This window comes from Medicago sativa, chromosome 5 (assembly GCF_051527215.1).
Source record: "Medicago sativa cultivar Bolivia chromosome 5, Bolivia_mono, whole genome shotgun sequence".
Lineage (NCBI taxonomy): Eukaryota > Viridiplantae > Streptophyta > Magnoliopsida > Fabales > Fabaceae > Medicago > Medicago sativa.
In genome coordinates this window covers 48,911,713-48,932,974 of record NC_140753.1, presented here as the reverse complement: position 1 = coordinate 48,932,974, position 21,262 = coordinate 48,911,713, and the positions used below count along the sequence as shown (strand labels likewise).

Below are 21,262 nucleotides of genomic sequence, written 5' to 3'. Positions count from 1 at the left end.
AAGGTACATTGAACACGATAACCGCTATATTCCCTAACAACTTTGAAATCCACTGCTATGATGCTCTGATATCGAAGAACTTCTGACAGCTAAGGTGCCCCAAGTGAGTGATGCTTAATCTGGTGCAGTTACTTGTCATAATCCCTTAACTTTTGCATAGATCGCCCTTTCGGGTTTTCGATCTATCAGGGTAAACATTCTTTTTTTTTGTTTGTTTTTTTTGTCTCTAATTTTTGCATGGACCGCCCTTTCGGGTTTTCAATCCATCGAGACGCTCATTTTTGGTTTAGGCCGCCCTTTCGGGTTTTCAACCTACCGAGCTGCTCACTTTTGGTTTAGGCCGCCCTTTCGGGTTTTCGACCTACCGAGCTATTCCTTTATATATTCTAGACAAAGTATTTCTTGACTGCATCAGAATTCACAGGACGAGGTAACTCTTCTCCATCCATATTTGTGAGAATCAAAGCACCACCAGAGAAAGCTTTCTTAACAACATAGGGACCTTCATAGTTAGGTGTCCATTTGCCCCTTGGGTCTGGTTGAAAAGACTTGATATTCTTGACCACAAGGTCTCCTTCTTTAAATTCGCGGGGATGCACCCTCTTATCAAATTCCTGTTTCATTCTTGATTGATATAGCTGTCCACGACACAAAGCTGTCATACGCTTTTCTTCAATCAAATTCAACTGATCATATCTATCTTGACACCACTCAGCTTCAGACAATTCAGCTTCCTTCAAGACTCTTAAAGACGGGATTTCAACCTCCACAGGGAGCACAACCTCCATATCGTATACCAGAGAGAAAGGGGTTGCCCCTGTTGAAGTACGCACTGAGGTACGATAACCATACAAAGCATAGGGTAACATTTCATGCCAGTCTTTGTAAGTGACCACCATCTTCTGCACAATCTTCTTGATATTCTTATTTGCTACTTCGACTGCACCATTCATCTGTGGTCTATAAGGAGAGGAGTTATGATGTTCAATCTTGAAATCATCGCACAATTCCTTCTTCATCTTGTTATTCAAATTGGTACCATTATCTGTGATAATCTTGTTAGGAACACCATAGCGGCAGATGATATTGTTCTTGATGAATCGGACCACCACTTGCTTGGTCACGTTAGCATAAGATGCTACTTCAACCCACTTGGTGAAGTAATCAATAGCCATTAGTATGAACCGATGTCCATTGGAAGCTTTTGGTTCAATCCGACCAATCATATCAATGCCCCACATAGAGAAAGGCCACGGGGAGGAGATAACATTGAGTAAAGTTGGCGGTACATGGATCTTATCCGCATAAATCTGACACTTGTGGCACTTTTTGGCATGGTGGTAACAGTCAGCATGCATCGTTATCCAGTAATAGCCTGCCCTCAACGCCTTCTTAGCCATTGCATAGCCATTGGCATGAGTCCCGAATGTGCCTTCGTGTATCTCATGCATTAACAAATTTGCCTCACGTCGATCTATACATCTGAGCAAAACCTCGTCGAAGTTCCTTTTGTACAACACATCTCCATTCAAGAAAAAGTTACCAGACAATCTTCTTAGAGTCCTCTTGTCTTTGCGAGATGCCCCTGGCGGATACTCTTGTGTCTGAAGGAAAACCTTGATATCATGGAACCATGGCTTGTCGTCAAAGACTGCTTCAGCAGCAAACACATAAGCGGGCATGTCAAGGAATTTGACGCTGATTAAAGGCACCGTATTGTGGTGGTTCACTTTGATCATTGAAGATAGAGTAGCTAAAGCATCTGCCATTTGATTCTCCTCACGAGGTACGTGGTTCAACTCTACTTTGTTAAAGAAAGTTAAGAAACGTCTGGCATAATCTCTGTAAGGTACAAACCTAGCATGATGAGTTTCCCACTTTCCTTTGATCTGATTAATCACCAGAGCTGAATCACCATATATCTTAATCCTCTTGATTCTCAAATCAATAGCTTCCTCAATACCCATAATACAAGCTTCATACTCTGCAATGTTATTTGTGCAATCAAACCATAGCCTTGCAGTAAAAGGGATATGATGACCCTTAGGAGCAATGAGAACTGCCCCAATTCCATTACCATAGACATTAACAGCTCCATCAAATATCAGACCCCATTCAATCTCGGGATCAGGGCCTTCGCCAAACAATGGTTCATCACAGTCTTTCATTTTCAAATGCATGATTTCTTCATCCGGAAAGTCAATCTGGATAGGCTGGTAATCTTCAATTGGTTGATGAGCTAAATGATCAGCGAGGATACTACCTTTGATAGCTTTCTGAGTGCGGTACACAATATCATACTCGGACAATAACATCTGCCAACAAGAAATTCTTCCATTCAAGACAGGCTTCTCAAAGAGGTACTTGATTGGATCCATTCTAGATATCAACCAAGTAGTGTGATTAATCATGTAGTGGCGGAGACGCCTGGCAGCCCAGACTAGAGCACAACAAGTTTTCTCCAGTGCGGAGTATCGAGTCTCACAATCAGTGAACTTCTTGCTCAAGTAGTAAATTGCATGTTCTTTCTTACCAGTCTCATCTTACTGACGAAGTACACAGCCCATAGAGTTTTCCAACACGGTCAGATACATGATCAAAGGTCTTCCATCCACTGGAGGTACAAGAATTGGAGGCTCTAACAAATACTCCTTGATACTATCAAAGGCTTTTTGGCACTCATCAGTCCACACGATCAATTGATCCTTGCGAAGCAACTTGAATATCGGCCCACATGTAGCAGTCATATGAGAGATGAATCGGGATATGTAGTTCAGCCTACCAAGGAATCCTCTGACTTGTTTCTCTGTTTTTGGAGCAGGCATTTCTCTGATGGCTTTGACTTTGTCGGGATCCACGTCAATACCTTTCTGACTGACGATAAAGCCCAGAAGTTTCCCGGATCTGACACCGAAGGTACACTTATTGGGATTCAAGCGGAGCTTGTACTTTCTCAACAGCTGAAACATCTTCAACAAATATTCAGCATGCTCTTCTTCAGTGCCTGACTTGACAATCATATCATCTACATAAACCTCAACCTCTTTGTGCATCATATCATGGAATATCTTGGTCATGCCCCTCTGGTAAGTGGCACCAACATTTATCAATCCGAACGGCATCACCACATAACAGAAAGCGCCCCATGGCGTGATGAAAGATGTCTTCTCTCTATCTTCAGGAGCCATCTTGATCTGGTTGTGCCCGGAGAATCCATCCATGAAGGAGAACACTTTGCATTTAGCGGTATTGTCAACCAATACATCGATGTGAGGTAAAGGGAAATCATCCTTTGGACTAGCTTTGTTCAATGCTCGATAATCAACACACATTCTGACCTTACCATCTTTCTTTGGGACATGTACTATGTTGGCTAACCACTGAGGGTATTCAGATGTGATTAAGAAACCGGCATCAATCTGCTTTTGCACTTCTTCCTTGATCTTGAGGGTCATCTCGGGATGAGATCTCCTCAACTTCTGCTTAACAGGAGGGCACTCGGGCTTTAAAGGCAGACGATGTTCTACAACTTCGACATCTAACCCCGACATATCCTTGTATGACCATTCGAATATGTCAGCATACTCTCTGAGAAGCTCAATGATTCTTTCCTTAACAGTGGCATCCAACAATGCCCCAATCTTGATCTCCTTTTTATCCTCCTCAGTACCCAGATTGACAATTTATATCTCTTCCTGATGAGGTTGAATAGCTTTTCTTTCCCGTTCTAACATCCATCTGATCTCATCAGGAATCTTTTCATCTCCTTCTACCATCGCCTCATAAACAGGAACCTCAAAGTAGGGAGGAAGCATAGGGTTATCGTGTTCAACGGGCTCATTTGTGTTCAGTATGCATATGATTCATGATTGATTTTAAATGAGTAAATACAGACTTTTGAGTTTGATTTTTTAAAAGAAAAAGAGAACAAATATTTTTGGGTTTATGTATTACCATTTTTTCCAGAAAAAGCACCAAAATAAAATAAAGTAAAATAAAGGCCGTGATAGAAACAACGATTTTCATTAATAACAAAAGTACTTGAAGCAAAACACAAAGCCCTACAAAGTTTCACTTTCGTCTGGGGCAGGACGAAAGGAGTTTTCTTAAACGAAAAAAACAAAAACAGAGACAAACACATTACTTAGAACGAGGTATCACAGAAGGAACATCCACAGCGATCCAGTTACAGCAGGCTCCTCCAGGTGTCACAAAGACGGGTGCCACCTCCTCAGATTGATCCTCAATGATTGCATTAGTCTCTGGCGGATCATAAATGAAACCAGCACTGCGAAAAGTACCTCCAACAGGATTGAATGCCCCAGGCTTTCTATCTGGAAAACCAAGTCCCTCTTTGCGCTTATTCTCCGGCAGCTTCACTAGCTGACCCCAGCCTTCAGTTTTTCCTTCTTGAATTACCTTCTGAGCATCCTTTAAAGAAGTCATACTAGTCTCAACTTTTCCCGCACTTCCTTCAGCAGAGAGACCTTGGAACGATGACCCGTCTGAACTATTACCACCAATGTAAGAAAAAGCAGACAAGTTACTGACCAACAGAGCCGACTCACCACTGACGGTTATCAGTTTCCCATGACTTATGAACTTCAATTTCTGATGGAGAATGGATGTCACTGCCCCAGCATCGTGGATCCAAGGCCGGCCAAGGAGGCAGCTGAAAGAGGCCTGAATCTCCATAACTTGGAATGTAACTTCGAATTCATGCGGGCCCACTGAGATAGGCAACTTTATTTCCCCATATACTGACCTTCTGGTTCCATCAAATGCTCTCACCGTCACTGTACTGGGCTGCAAGAGAGCTTTTGAATATGAAAGCTGGTCCAGAGTGGACTTCGGCATCACATTTAGAGCGGACCCCGTATCTATCAAGACATTAGAGAGAGAGTCTGATTTGCAAAGGACTGAGATAAGTAATGCTAGGTTATGATTCCTTCCTTCTACTGGGAGCTCTTCGTCACTGAAACTCAAATTGTTGCAGGCAGTCACATTCCCTACAATACTTTCGAACTGTCCCAGAGTTACATCATGTTCCACATAAGCCTGATCTAGCACCTTCATCAAAGCATCTCTATGGGCATCAGAGCTGGATAGAAGAGACATTATAGAGATTTTGGCAGGAGTTTGTAGCAACTGATCCATGACTTTGTACTCGCTCATCTTGATTAACTTCAGGATCTCGTCACTATCCTCATAGACAATCTCGTTGGGCTGTCTGATAGCTTTACCCTTGCTCGGATCCCGCTCTTTCGCCGGATCTTCAGTTGGAACACTAACCTCTTTCTGAACAACGACAGGGAGCACTCGCCCACTTCTCAAAATCTTGCTGCTTTCCGCGATATTGTCCACAGGGACTAATGAATCAAGAGGTATCTTTTTCCCATCTTCCAGAATTGTATATTCATAATTATATGGTACGACTCTCTAAGAAGAATAAGGCAATTATTCTTGCGAACAGATTACCATAGGGGTGCCGACTGGTCTTGCATGGTTGACTGTTATCACAAGTGGTTCTCGAGTTCTGAATACCAGAGTAACAACACAAACATTCTTATCTTTCTCTTTTCAGGTAACAACAAGCTCTTTCCTGTCTAGCAATCCTTGCACATCATTCTGGACTTGCTCACAACCACGAGGATCCACTGAACATATACCACAAGCCTCATGATTGTGGCTGAAAAGGGTGGCTTCACACATCTTTACATGTATCGGAACCAGAGGAGTTTTGATATCACATGCATAGAGAACAAAGTTGTCGTCTTGAATCATGTTAACGGCCGGCCCATGAGGTGGCAGAGGGTTATTTGGAGCAACAAGGTCAGGATTTGTGAAGGTCAGTTCTTTACTTTGGATTAGCTTTAGGACCTCTTCTTTAAGGGCGAGGCAATGTTCAACGTCATGCCCCAATGCTCCTTGATGGAACTCATAGGTGCGGTCAGCACGGTACCAAGCGGGTAAAGGGTTTTGCATGCGGGGTTGAGGCCTAGTCTGCACCAGATTTCTTGCAAGGAGAGAAGGCAACAAATCTTTATAGGGCATGGGTATAGGAGGGAACTGATTTCTAGGAGGGCGTGGCTGTTGTTGAGCTTGAGGACGTTGCTGTTGTTGAGGTGGTGGAGGATAATATGGTTGTTGATAGAATGGTTTAGGATTGTATGGTTGATAAGGCTGTTGGTACAAGGGTGGATAGTATGGTGGAGGCGCCTGAGGCCTTTGGAGTTGATAGTTTGAGTTTCGCGGATTTGGCATTTGGGGTGCGACATTGGCAACATAAGGGTAATTCGGGTATATAATATGAAATTCGCCATGGGCCACCATGCCGACCTCTTGAGTATTCTTTCTTGGATATCCATTTCCAGACCTTCTATTGCCATTAGACGAACCACCTGATGAGCCACCCGAAGAACTGCTCGACGAACCATTATCCTTAGATACATGTCCCTTCCGGGCCCATTCTTCAATTCGTACTCCCATATCCACCATGTCAGTGAACTTTTGTGAAGCGCAAGCAAGCATCTTCTCTGAGTAAAAAGGGCTCAAAGTTTCAAAGAATATTTCAGATATTTCACTTTCCTCCAGCAAGGGGCGGATCTGAGCTGACTTTTGGATAAAACGCTGAGCATATTCCTTGAAAGATTCCTTATCCCCTTGTGTCATAGACTGCAACTCTTTTCGATTAGGTGCTAGATAGGAGTTGTACTTATACTGCTGGATAAAAGTGTTGGCAAATTCCTCGAAAATATTAATACCCTTCAAATTCATGTACCATGTGTGTGCGGGTCTAGCCAAACTGTCTTGGAAGCAGTAAATAAGCAGAGGTTCATCTCTCCTGTGAGCTGTCATTTTCCTGACATACATAGTTAAGTGCATTTGAGGGAATGTTTCTCATGTGTACTTCTCAAACATTGACATCTTGAACTTAGGAGGTATCACCACATCTGGAACCAAGCAAAGATCATGCACACTCTGATTGAACACCTCTTTTCCCCGAATATTCCTCAATTCTTTCTGCACCACATTAACCTTTTCTTCCAAGTTACCCACTCGATCATCCCCCATCACACTACCAGAGTGGTAGATCTGTTCTTCCTTTTGCTGGGTCGCATGGACAGTAGGCCCCGCCTGAGTCATAGTAGCCTGAGGAATCGGCTGACCAGTTTGAAAAAATGGTGTTGACTGTCCGTGAGGAAATGGCATCTCATTAGCTCCGGGACGAACATCGTCATTGATCATGAGTGGCATACCCCATGGATAGCCGGGAGGCATGTAGTACTGAGAAGCAACACCAGAAGGTCCAGGTGGACTGAAGCTCTGGTTGTACATTCGCCCGATGAGAAACCCACCACAAGGGGTTGTGTAGACCCAGCAGATGTCACAGCGGTAGGTATTGGCTGGGGAATACCATTAGGTGCAGCAGAAACGACCCCAGTAGGGATTGGCTCGGAGACTACTGCTTGTTCTCTCTCAGCCATCAGAGTCTCCATCATAAGTGCCATTTTCTCTAACTCTGCCTTCAGATTACTAACATCCGCTCTGAGCTGAACATTTTCTTGTTCTGCAGTTGCCATCTTTTTCTTGATGTATGCTCTAGTGTGGTGAATACGAGTAGGCTTGTACTAAATTCGTCGGGCCACTTTCAATTACTGCGGCAGAAAGGAGTGAAGTGTGAGACTTGATTTTGACACTTTATGGATGCAAATGATGCATGATATGCTAAATGCAAAAGTATGCACTTTTTCATTTTTATCGAAGGACTTATAGAAGTAATTTTGTAAACATAATAACTTAAACCTTACATTAATAATAAAAGTGCTATAAGATAATTCCCTTTCTAACAACCAAGCCAAGGGATAGACTTACAAATATAAAACACTACAAGATGAATCCCTTTCTAACAGACTGGGTCAAGGGGTAGACTCTAAATAGAAAATACTACAAGGTAATTCCCTTTCTAACAACCAAGCCAAGGGATAAACTTACAAATACAAAACAACTGCAAATATAAAACATTACAAATATAAAGCATAAAGCAGTAAACAACTCTTGGAAGAAACTTCGGACACTCTAGGGAGACGGATAAGAACATGTGTTGGCAAAGAAAGCGCTCCGTTTCTTCTTATGTCCCGGAATCTGGCCTATTATGGCCTTTTTCTCTTCGTTCAATCTGACAATTTCCTTCTTCAACTCGCTGATGTCCCAAGCCCTCTGTTCCAGTAGGCCCATCACACATTCATTCTCGCGTACTACTTCTTTATACTCTTCTGTCACTCTTGCATTTTCATCCATCAACTCAGCTATCTTTTTCTGATACTCCCTTTCAGTCTCAAAGGTCATAGGCATGGGTGGTGCTGGAGTTATTGCGGACACGGACCTTGGAAGCTGGTAAGGCATCCCAAAATCAATAGCTCGGTCAATAACCCACTGCGTATAGTCAGCATGGACGACCCCCGTCCATTTTCCTAACTGGCCTCTATCTTTTCTCTGGATGGCATGCCAAGCTCGTGCAATCTGACGCCTCATTCCCGCAGGGTCACTCTCATTGTGGTAATATATGTTATCCAGGTGAATGCTGAGAGGCTTTCCTTCCATGGGGAGCCTAAACTGGCGTCCAGCGAGAACCAGATTATAACTGATTCCTCCATACATACCCATGAGTGGCACATTGTTGAACAACCCGCAACTATCAATGATGGTTCCCTTGTCGTAAGCTGGTTCATACCACACCACCTCATTCGGGGTAAGGGCCATGAGTCTCTCTGACCAACGGAGACCATCTGGATTGGTGGTGAAACGAGGAGTTCGGGGTAAATGAGAGGTAATCCATCTATAGAACAACGGTGCACAACACTTGATAAGTCCACAACCCGCTAAAGTACGCTCATGGATAAAGTGATAGGTATCGGCTAACAAAGTAGGAGTAGGTTTTTTGAAAGGAATATTTTAATGGCATGGATGTCGACAAAGTTGTCAAGGTTGGGAAAGAGCACTAGGCCATAAATGAGTAGGGCAAGGATGGCATCAAAGGCGTCAGCACTGGACATTCTGTAGAAATAGTCGGCTTTTTCAAAAAGGAACTTGGTAGGGAGACCTAAGAGTTTGCTATTGGAAGTAATGTGGTCTTTCACTTCGGTAGTTGGTAAATGGAGAGCTTCAGCAATGGTTGAGAATTTAGGAGGATTTTCAAGGCCACTGAAAGGTACTTGGTTGAGCACTGGTCGATCAATCCAAAAAGCATATTCCTCCAAAGTGGGAACCAATTGAGACTCTGGGAAGCCAAAACAATGATACTTCGGGTCATAGAACTGAACAAAAGTGCCAAGAAGTCCCTCATCAACCTTCATCCTGACCATACCTAGTAGATTCCCGTGGTCCTTATGGAAGCGGTCCGAGCATTTCACCTTATTCGCTAAATCCCTTAACCTTACAAGATCCAGCTTCCTGAAGCTATACTGCTTAAGCTTCCTTGCTTTAAAAGTCATATCTACGATGTTTACAATAAAACTAATATAAGTCCTTCAATATTTTAATGAATGAGAAAAAAGTTTTATGAATGAATGCATGGATGTATGATTATGCAAGGAAACATGATGAAGTTTAGGATATACAATGTTGGAGCTTAGGGATAACAACGCCATTTGGTAAGGACTAAGGTTTCCAATTGCACTTGTAACAAGGGTTCTACCAAGGTTCCCAAAGTTTTCAACCACGTCCGAATATTTGTTAGGCGACGAGAGTACTCTCGTTCCAACAATATTCATCGATTAGTCTCGTTTGGGTGTAGTATCGCGTGACGACCAATACGAGAGTACTCTCGACTAGCCACCGCACTACGTCCTAAAAGGCCAAGATGGGTTAAAGGTGACTAAAGGTCCTCAACTTCGACGGTCCCTTGAAAGTATCATGCCATACGCGAGTACTCGCGACAACAACGGTATACCTCCAAGGTCCCTCCATTGAGTGGGTTATCACATGTACCAATGCCGAAGAGTACTCTTGGCATGGTAACTATGATTATACCCGATCCTATCTTAAGTTCGCTCAAGCTCGGGTATAGAGATTATCTCACCACTCTCGTATAAGTATTTAAAAAGTATATACAAATGATAAAGCATAAGAAATAAAGAAAGAAAGGTGGGCTTAACCCGCGTAGGCTCCCCAGTGAAGTCGCCAATTTTGTAGACCATGATTTTTGGGTGTCAATCCATTGTTTGGTTTTGAACCCTCAATCGTTTGGACTTTCTCGATTTTTCGTGGGAAGGGAAAATGAGTTAAACCCTTATTTGGATCCGGGGGTCGGTTACAATTAGGGAAGGTGTTAGGCACCCGCATCGTCCACGGTACTCCGTGGGAACGTCTTTCTAACTTTATTTTTATTTGAAAATTTATTGCTTAAAGTATAGGTGAAAGAATGGAGGGAGAAGAAGTATGAGTTTTTGTTATTTTTAATTAATCGATTTGAAAGGAATAAAGCCTCTGCCTACGTACCCTTAAAAGGGATCAAAACCGCCGTAGTTCTCTCTTAAAAATATTTTTTGTGGGTTAGGTTGATTTTAATTTGATTTTGAAAATGGTTTTAAGAAGGGTTGCGAGACCTCAAGGTATAGAAGAATAAAATAGGAGTGAGGTTGTTTCATTTTATTTATGAAATTTAGTCTAAGTTTAATTAAGATTCATTAGAAGTTTGATTAAGAAAATAAAAAGAAAAGCAACTTGGATTTGGATCCAAGGTTTATTAAGAAAAGATTTTGACTTTTGCTTATTTGATTTTTTTTTTTTGAGATAAAAATGTTTTACTAAACTAACGGTAAACTAACGTGACGATGCGAAAAAATGAAGCAAGCATAAAGCAAAGAATAAAATGGTGAAGTGTCGGTGCTTGTGTCGATGTGTGCAATTACTACGCTATTACATACCATTCCTAAATGCAAAGCCCACAATAAATTACATCATTCCCCTAATTATACACACTAAAAAATATGAGGCTTTGCAATAGGAAAAAATGAATAGGTACCAAAATTAAAGCAATCATGATATAATGAGATAAAGAGAGAATTAAAAGCATGAAATGCAATAATGTTGAAGAAATTCTAGCAAAGCATGATTTAAAGCAAGATGCACATATATAAAAAAAAAATGAACAAGACATTAAAAATATGCATGATATAAAACTTTAAAGCCAAGAACAAAAATAAAATGAAGCATGGAAATTAATGCTTTAAAAAAAAAATGGATGAGGCAATGTTAATTAAAAAGAAATCACAAAAAAGAAATGCATGAAAGAAAAATGAAATATGAAATTATGAAATATGGTAATAAAGTGAAAATATAACATCAACAGTAAAAAAAAAAAAAACAGTGAATAGAAGATAAAATAAACACATATATTTTTTTGGGAAATTTTTAGAGAAATTTTGAATGAAACAGGGGTGTAAATAGCATAACAGGGGGGTTCCAGGAGTAAAAACGTAGAGAAAATTGAAATTGGGCCTTCACTTGATCCATTGGCTTGGGATTTGATCCTGGCCTTTGGATTATTTGATCATAAGGCTAGAAATAGATGTACACACAGCACTACCAAAATACAAGCATCATAGAATAAGATAGAGAGATTCAGTAACCGTTAGATCTATCATCAGATCTGACGGTTCACAACGAAAGGAACACACAAAAGAGCCTTAAAACATACCATAATGCAACGAACAGGGACCGTTGGATTGGGAGGGGGGTACCAATCTGATGGATCAGAGGAGAAAGGAAGTAAACCAGATGAACCGGTCTGGTTCACATGAACCAGACCGGTTCGCCATGTTTATAAAAGGCCTAAGAGGCCGGTTTGCTTCATTGTTCAACTTCCTTTCTCTCTCTAAATCAAAATTGCTCTGGCTTCTCTCTAGAAAAGAGGGAACGGAGAAGGAGACCAGAATGACTCCGGCGCGGTGGCCGGCCACCCTAAGGTGGCGGCGCCGCCGCCGGAGTTGTATTTTTCTTACTTTTTTTCCAAAAAAATTTCTACAGTCCGGTACCTCTTCTCTTTCTCTTTTCAAATCTGTCAATATTTTTTAGAGAGAAAGTGTGAACACACCTAGATCTAGACTTGTAGTTTCGAATTTTTTTTTAAAAACCACCGTTTCTTTTCTTCTTTTCAACTCGAATCTAGTATCCAAATTCAATTTCAAATAAATTCTGGATACTAATATGTTTTCAAAGAGTATTCTCTAACTGTTCTTTAGATCTCGAGTTGAAAGAGGAAAGAGAAGGTTATGTTTCATTGTTTCTAATCGACACAGTTATCAATCAACAGCAAAGTATGTATTTGTTTTCAAACACGTTTTTGTCCAAGGGATTACCTCTAGTTTTGGATCGGAGAAACTAACAGAAGGGAAAACTTCAAGTCCTTGCTGCTTCCTACTCTTTGGTTCTGATGCTCTTTATGCTTGCTACACCAGATCCGAATTGAAACGAAATCCTTGGATGATTTGACCTTCCAAACAAGCTAGTATGAATTCGGCTTTAGTGTTTATACTTGATGTTTAGTATTGATTTGATTTGTGAAGTGGTTTATAATGTAGTTGGACTCGGATTTGAGAAGAAAAGTTGTTTTGAGTTGTTACTGGAAATTTTTGGATGAACATTCATGATGTGTTCATGTTGTTCATTGTGATTTTCTGGGTTTTTTTGTGTATTTGATTCGATGAGAAAGAGAGAGAGAAATGGAATAATGTTTGTAATTACTGCTACTGCTGATTTCTGACTGATTGGACAGATGCCATAAATGCAGGCTTTAAATACTGCTAAAATTAGGGTTTCTGACTCTGAGAACAATGACCAAAATGCCCTTAATTGACTCTGATGAAAAATGCCAGCACACCAAAATGAAGATTGGGGACCAAGTTTCTCATTGACCAATGACAGACTGACACTGGACCAAACTATGGACTCAAAGATTAAAACAAAAACTAAAAGAAATACTAATAATAAAAAAAATAAAAACAAATGTGAGTTTTTAAACTCACGTGACCTTTAAAAAAAATATTAAATAATAATAATAATAATAATAATAATAAAATTAATAATAATAATAATAAAAGGATAATAAGACCAAAAACTTTATCTTAAATGAGGTATTTTAAAATACCTCTCTGCCGAAATTTTGACAGAAATGTCTAAAATAACGCGGCGTTTTAAAGCGCGAACAAAATTCTTCTAAAGCGGTTTAAAGACAGACAAAGAGGAAATTTCGAATTAAAAGCTTTTTAAAGGAAATTAAAATAAAAATAGGACGCTAAATACTTAAAAAGAGCGCGTAAAATATTTTTTTTAAAAAAATGACGTACAAAAGAAATGATTTAAATTAAACGAAGCTTGGACAATTATGAACTTCACTTCAAACTGTAAAAATAAAGCTTCAAAAACAATTTTAAAAGACCAATAAATGACTTTAAATAATTAAAGCGGAAAAGAGTTTGAGACGTTTTAAAAAACTACTGGAAAAAGAAATAACTGGTCCAAAATTGGGGTATGACAGTCACAATGAATTTTTATGGACTTTCAGCACAACTTTTCCGAATTTAAAATGAAAACTGGTATTGATCGGTACAGAATTGGTCTTAGGCGTAAACATGAAAGTTTTAGATAATTTTGTTAGCTTTCTAGTGGCTTTGGTTTAACGTGAAAATGATGTTTGATCTTTGAGTTATGATGAAAATATGTTGTGAATAATTTATTATGTTTTTACAAAGATACATAGTGAATTATTGTTGATGTTTAAATACGATGTTATATGAAGTTGTTTATGATTGATGAATATGATGTTTTAAGATGTTGCTTATTATCATTTGATATTGTTATATTATGATATGACATGAATTATTTATGTGATCCATATGTTGTCAAGATGCTAAGATGTTAAGACGTTAAGATGATAAGAGTTGTTAAGTCGTCGAGTATTTATGAAGTCATCAAGTTGTTAAGATGTTATGTTGTCAAGATGTTAGGATGTCATAGATGTTCATGAAGTTGTCTAAGTTGTACGAAAGTTATGTCGTTGCATTAGAGTTGCGTAGTTGCATAGTCAGAGATGGGGGCTTAATGCCCGACAGGTCCTTTATGACCTTAGAGATGGGGGATCAATGCCCGCAGGTCCTTTATGACCTTAGAGATGGGGGCTTAATGCCCGACAGGTCCTTTATGACCTTAGAGAAGAGAGCTTAATGCCCTGGTGGTATCACATGCATAATGAAGATGTCTAAGATGATTTAAGATGATTTGAGAAGTAGAAGTTGCATAGTCAAGTCGAAGTTGTTAAGATATTAAGATGTCAAGTTGTTAAGATGTCAAGTTGATAAGTTATTAATGAAGTGCTATGATGAATGAAGACGAATGATTTATGATAAGTATATGAAGTTGATTACGAATTTGATTATGAAGTTGTTTTCGGTAATGCTATGTTTTGATAATAATACTTATGTTAAATTACATGATGATGCTTATGATTATATTTGATATTAGGTGTTGATGCTTATAAATAATGTTTGATGAAATGTGGTGACGTTTGTGATTAATATTGATGCTATGTGATGATTGTTGGAGACTATTAATTGATGTTATATGATGATGTTAAGATTAGTAATTGATAATATATGAAGATGTTTATGATTATTATTAAGATAGTTTTACGACCAATATAAGAAGATTAATGACACTAGTTAAGGAAGTTTAAGTTGTTAGATATGATTAATGAATTATAAGATGTTTAAGTTGTTGAATGTACTTTATATGATTTATATGCTTAATATTATTGTTTGAGAAATCTCACCCCTCTGCTTGGAAATATTGCTCTTCGTATGGGTAACTTGCAGGTAATCAAGATTAGAGGCGTCGTGAGTGGACTCCTCACATGTGCGTCTAGGTGCTCTGATACGTAACGGGATGAGACTTGACTTTACTTCTATTCCTTACGTATTGTTTATGAACTTTTATGAATAAATATTGAACTAAGACTTATGAGATTTTCTGATGAGGCCTGCGTGCCAAAGACTATTTTTATTGTTGAACTAATTCCGCTGCGAGGTTTTGAATTACTTATGTTAAATGATTTTGAAGAATAAATTGTTATTTATTCAGTTTATGAAATTTTAAGAAGTGTAGCATTCCGTTTAAAGTTATTAAACTCTGACTTATATTTAAGAAATTTTTATGTTGGGAAAACGGGGTGTTACACCCTCCGCCCACCCAAGCCTTCTCATCTCCTCCACCGAACACTCCTTATCCACCGCCAAATCAAAAAGACGGGGAAATTTATTACACAACGGAATGTCTCCCACCCAAGTATCATGCCAAAAATAAAGTATCTTTACCATCTCCTAAGACCCGCTGAATGTTATTATCGAACCACCTACCTACGCCCTCACCAACCCCCTCACGAACCTTAGTCAACGTCCGCCACCACGTCGAACTTTAACTACCACCCTCTTGCAACCTCCCCCTTCCTCACCATAACGAGCTTTTAAAACTCGATACCAAAGCCCCTCCTTATCAGTCAACAACCTCCAACACCACTTTCCCAATAAAGCTAAATTAAATGCTCCTATCCGCCTAACCCCCAACCCTTCCTCCTTTGGAGTACAAATCGACTCCCAATTTATCCAAGAAATTTTTCTATTATCCTCACACCCCCCCCCCCCCCCCCCCCAAAAAAAATATTTTAAATATAGATTCGATAGAAGAAATTATACCTGCAGGGGCTTTGAAAAAGGAAAGAAAGTAAACCGGAAGGGAGGACAGGACAGACTTCAGAAGAACCAAACGGCCACCGAAAGAGAGGAATTTGTTATTCCACGACAACAAGCGAGAGACAATGCGATCAACAACAGGTTTCCAAAAACTAAGTTTCCTAGAATCACCACCGATAGGCAAACCCAAATAAATAAACGGAATGGATCCCGTACGACAATTCATCACCAACGCCGCCTCCGACAACCAAGAATCAGAAATATTGATACCTGTCAGCATACTCTTGTTGAAGTTTACCTTCAAACTTGATACCTCTTCAAACAACAACAACACCGCCCTCATGGTACGAACATTTAACCAGCTCTTTTTTCCAATAATAATAGTATCATCTGCAAACTGAAGGTGTGTCAATTTTACCTTCTCACTGTGACCAACGCCATACCCACGAAAACGCTGAACCTCCACCACCGTATTCATAATCACATTAAACCCTTCCGCAGCCAAAAGAAATAAGAACGGGGACAAAGGATCGCCTTGACGTAGACCCCTCTCGATTGGAAACTCATCTGTCGGGCACCCATTAACCAACACCGACGCTGTAGCTGAACCAACACATTTTGAAATCTACTTACGCCAAGTTGTCGGAAAATTCATATTAAACATAACTGCATCTAGGTATCGTAAGTCAACCGAGTCATACGCCTTTTCAAAATCCACCTTAAACATTAGCAACTCTCTCTTCAAACGTCTAGCTTCATCAACCGCCTCGTTGGCTATCAAAATACCATCTAAAATTTGTTTCCCTTTGACAAAAGCTGATTGAGACTCAGAAACCACACTACCCACAACCACTCGTAGTCTGTTTGCAAGGACTTTGGCAAGCACTTTATATAAGCATCCAACCAACGAGATAGGCCTGAAATCGTTGAGTTTTTGAGGACTAGTAACCTTCGGAATCAAAGCAATGAAAGTTGAATTTAAGCCTCTTGTCAGTTTTCCATTCCGATGAAACTCCACCATAAATCTCAAAAAATCATCCTTAAGTAAATCCCAAAACTCCTTAATAAAACCAAAGCTAATACCATTCGGACCTGGACTTTTATAACTATCACACTCCCAGCCCGCCTGTTTGACTTCCTCCAAAGTAAAAGGTTTTATCAAGTTACCCGCTTGACCAAGAGTCATTTTTCGGAACATAAGGCCATTCACCCCAGGTCTAAGAGCCCCAATGGACTTATAATGAGTTGAAAAATGATTGAAGACAGTCGTACGAATATTTTGAACACCTTCCACTCGAACTCCATCGAAAGACACCACATTGATGGCATTATGGCGCCTACGACCAGACATATATCCATGAAAAAATTTGGAGTTAGCGTCACCCTCCTTTATCCAATTCATTCGCGACTTCTGCCAATTAATACTACTCTGAGTTCGAGCCATGGAATGCAAACTAACAGATAAATCATGAAGCTCCAAAACCTCCTCTTCTAAAAGATCTGATAGTTCACCTTTCGAATATAAAAGAGCCATTTTATTTTTTTACCTCCGTTATTTTACCATCCATGTTCTGAGAATATTTATGATGCCATTCCTTCAAGCAATTTTTCATCAATTTCAATTTCTGTTGTAGCACATAGCCACCCCATCCTTGACAATTAAAAGACCTCCATTTTTCGCGCACAAAATCTCCATAACCAGGATAATCAGACCCGCACTTCAACATTCGCAGCGGTCGTGGTCCCCAATTAATATCATCGACATAAAGCATTAACGGAACATGATCAAAGAGACCCCGCTGATAAGCAACCTGTGAACTATTTGGCCATTTGAGACACCACTTGTTAGATAACAGAAATCAATCCAGCCTGCTCATGGACACTCCATCTCCCTTGAACCAAGTGAATAAACGGCCACAAATCGGCAAGTCAACCAAGAAACTATCAATAAATTTATTAAAAGTGTCTGCATCTGCCTGTCTGAACACTGCACCACTGCCTTTCCTCTCATCCGCTCCACGAATAGAATTGAAATCCCCACACACACACATAAACAGACATCCGAGTTACTAATAACAATAGGAAGCAAGCGATCCCACAATACCTTTTTTGCTGCCAGATCACAGGGTGCATACACATTAAAAATAACAAAATCTTCCGAAGTAGAAATATTCGTCCCCTTGATAACAAGAACATGTCCAAAACTCATGGAAGACCAAACATTAATACAAGCTGAATCCCACACTGTAAGCAACCCACCCGATGCTCCGACTGAAGGTTGAAAAGAAAAACCACAAGGAAAATCTCCCCACAGCACCTTAATCACGTGATCGTTCATTGCAGACAACTTAGTCTCCTGAATATACAACACCGTCAGAAGCTTCTCAGTGACCAACCGCCGAATCTCCACCCTTTTTTCTCCACCCCCTAAACCCCTCACATTATAACTAAGAATCTTCATTGATACAACCTTCCACCCCAACACACACCCACACCACTACCTTACTTATTCTTCTACGACACCCTCCGTCCCCCTGACTGACGCAAAACCCACCTCACAACCTCCTGCTGCCCTCCACTCTCTTCTACCCTCCATAGACAACAATTTGAAACTGTTCATGGTATCACATTGATACTCTAACCCCACTAACTTCCCTAACTCCCTAACATCCTCCACCACCGCCTCCTTTTTGTCATGTACCATCGCCCAATTTTCCCAATCTTTGTTCACTGAAGAGAGAGAAGTCCTTGAAGTATCTGAGTTATTTAAAGAATTCGAAGTTGAAACCTCCACTAAATTAGATTGATTGTTACCAACCTTTGCTTTCCTTCTGTTAACGCGCTTGTGTTTTTTCAAAACATGAAGGATTTGCTTTCGATCACAATCCGGCATGCGAGCAATTTTTTTCATAAACCCAATTGAATGTTTCAAAGGCCGCTTTTTCTTCTTCTTCAATAATGAGTGAGCAGATTGTGAAGGTACTGTTTCCAAGCCAATATTGTTAGAATTGTCGCGCATCTGAAATAATTATTATATTCATGTTAGATTTTGATAAGGTACTCCCTCCGGTCACTATTATAAGCAAAAATCAACTTTTTAGGTTCATTCATTAAATGTTGTATTTGGTCTATGTTATTGACCAAATACATCATTTAATGAATGAACCTAAAAAGTTAATTTTTGCTTATAATAGTGACCGGAGGGAGTATGTATTATAATGTTTGTTTATTAATGTTTTATACATAACCTTTTAAATTCTTTTGCATATTCCTATACGTCATTTGGTTTTTCAGAAACATAGCAACACGATAAGGTGCATTCAAGGTGATATTTTCCTAACTCTCTAGCCCCTATGTTATAGAAAGCTCATACAAACAATATTTTCTCGATTTTAAAATAAAGGAAATGCTAACCGCTAACCAGTGCCTTCGGAACACTGATTAAGGAAGCCAAAAGAGATAATTTTAAATAAAAAAGAATATTTTTTAAACTTTTAATGCATTGACTACACAACTTTCAATGTAAAATATTACTACTATATTTGATTAATTAATCTGACTACTATATTTTACAACTTTCAATATAAAAAGTTGTATATTTAATATAAGGGTCTTCTACCCAGTGCCCGGAGGCACCGGTTAAGGAAGCCAAAAAAGGAAATTTTAAATCAAGAGAAATGCTAACCAATGTCCCGGGACACTAGTTAAGGGATCAAATATAGTAATATTTTACATTGAAAGTTGTGTAGTCAATGCATTAGAAACTTAAAAAGTATCATTTTGGTTTTAAAATTCTCTCTTTTGGGTTCCTTAACCAGTGCCTCCGGAGTGCCCCGGAGGCATTGGTTAGCATGACCCTTAAAATAATTCATATTACCACAATAAGAAGAGGTTCATATTAGTACCTTAATCAAAGAGGCTTAGTTGTACATGATAACCGACGTCATTAATTACAAAACAATAGAAAAATATACCTTAAATAGAACAAGAGGAGGAGGAAAATCATTCGACTTGAAGTTATGATGCTTAACCTTTTCCTTGAATCGTTAGCTTTTTGAATGAATAAAAGTGTGTAGTCTATATTTATAGTGCATCATTCCTTAGGGTTTAGTGTATGAGAACTGTGCTTTTTTCTAGAACTTTCTATTATTATGTCGTTTTATTTTATTTCGGCCCACGGGGTTTTATTTCTTTTGCTATTTAAACAGAACATTATGTAGCCTAAGAGGAACTTTTTGATTCCATAAAATTATTCGAGATTTTCTCTCAATTATGGTGGATTCCAAAAACCCTTATTTTGATAGGTTTGTCGCTTGCAACCTGTTAGTTTATCTTCTAGGTTTAGCGCTTGCTAACCCTTGCTTCCGTATTGCGTCATATAATATGCAGAAACAACATAGAACAACGACGACACAAGAGACATTGACGACGCCGAGAGAGGATAGAACAACGACATGTACTAACCCACGATGGATCTAGGTTCATTTTGATCTTAGCTTGCAAGATGAGTTTTGATTTACATTTGGATGAATTTTGATTTGGATGAAGGTTTGGATGTTTCGATTTGGATTTGGATGAAGGTTTGGATGAATTTCGATCTGGATTTTGACTTAGGTCGTTTTCCAGAATTTTGATTTAAGAAGATGAATTGATGAAGGATTTAGTGGAACGACGAAGAAGAAGAAGAGGATTTGTGAAGAAGAAGAAGTGGAACACGTTTTCCTAATTCATTTATTCAATCCTTAACATAAATGGTTTTTTTAAATTTCAAAAATATAATTTTTGATTTTTTAAAATGTTTTTTAATTTTTTAAAATAAAATAATAGCCATATGGATGCCACATGTACAAGTTTGCACAGCCAACTAATGCCACGTATGCACAAATGTGACAAATCATCACAAAAGTGGGGCCAGAGACTATTTTAAAAAACAAAATATTTTGCAAGGACTTTTTCTACAATTTTTTTTACAGGGACTAAAACCAAAACGAGGAATATTTGCAGGGACTAAAACCATATTTTAGCATATCTATTAAATAATTTTAATACTATGGAAACCTCTAAGGTGTGGAGGAGTATTTAGAGGTTAAAAGTGGCAGGAGTGAAGTATTTTTTGTGGCTTCTTCAACATATTCAGGTTCTAGAATGTTTAAATTTAGCCTGAGCTTGAGATTTCAAGCATATTCAGCTTCATATGTAGATTCCAGCGTGGTTGTACACTTTTTGAACAATAAAATGGTTGAGAGGTTTGAGAGTATTGCAACATATTTTTCGATTACTTTAAATGGATTGAGAGGTTAGAATTTATCATTCGTATCGTGAGACAAACAAATGTGTGGATGGCTTGGCAATTGTGGTTTTAGCTGATAATATAGAAGTATTAAATCCTAGAATGATTATGTTGTAACAAATATAGAAGTATTTTCTTTTGGGCTTCTGCCTTCTTGTTATAAAAATAAACAAAGGGGGTATTTCCCTTCTCAATTTAAATTTTTTTTTTTGTGGTGGTTTCCATG

At 39.1% G+C, this 21,262-nt stretch overlaps 1 protein-coding gene and 1 pseudogene across 1 annotated transcript; both read right to left on the bottom strand.

The window, feature by feature from the left end:
* Nucleotides 1–2,543: 2,543 nt before the first annotated feature.
* Nucleotides 2,544–7,583, bottom strand: LOC146922638 (uncharacterized; annotated as a pseudogene).
* A 496-nt stretch (nucleotides 7,584–8,079) lies between these two features.
* On the bottom strand, nucleotides 8,080–9,494 carry LOC146922637 (uncharacterized). The gene is made up of 2 exons (XM_085711577.1): nucleotides 9,055–9,494; nucleotides 8,080–8,839 (listed from the first exon to the last, which is right to left on the bottom strand). The coding sequence occupies exons 1-2, from the start codon at nucleotides 9,492–9,494 to the stop codon at nucleotides 8,080–8,082; spliced, it is 1,200 nt and encodes a 399-aa protein (XP_085567703.1).
* Nucleotides 9,495–21,262: the final 11,768 nt, after the last annotated feature.

What these genes read in the sequence shown, in the direction of transcription:
- LOC146922637 (XM_085711577.1), bottom strand. Translation starts at nt 9,494, where the DNA reads ATGACTTTTAAAGCAAGGAAGCTTAAGCAGTATAGCTTCAGGAAGCTG. An exon ending in GCCGACTATTTCTACAGAAT is followed by an intron (nt 8,840 to 9,054) that starts GTCCAGTGCTGA and finishes GTTGTTCTATAG; the next exon opens with ATGGATTACCTCTCATTTAC.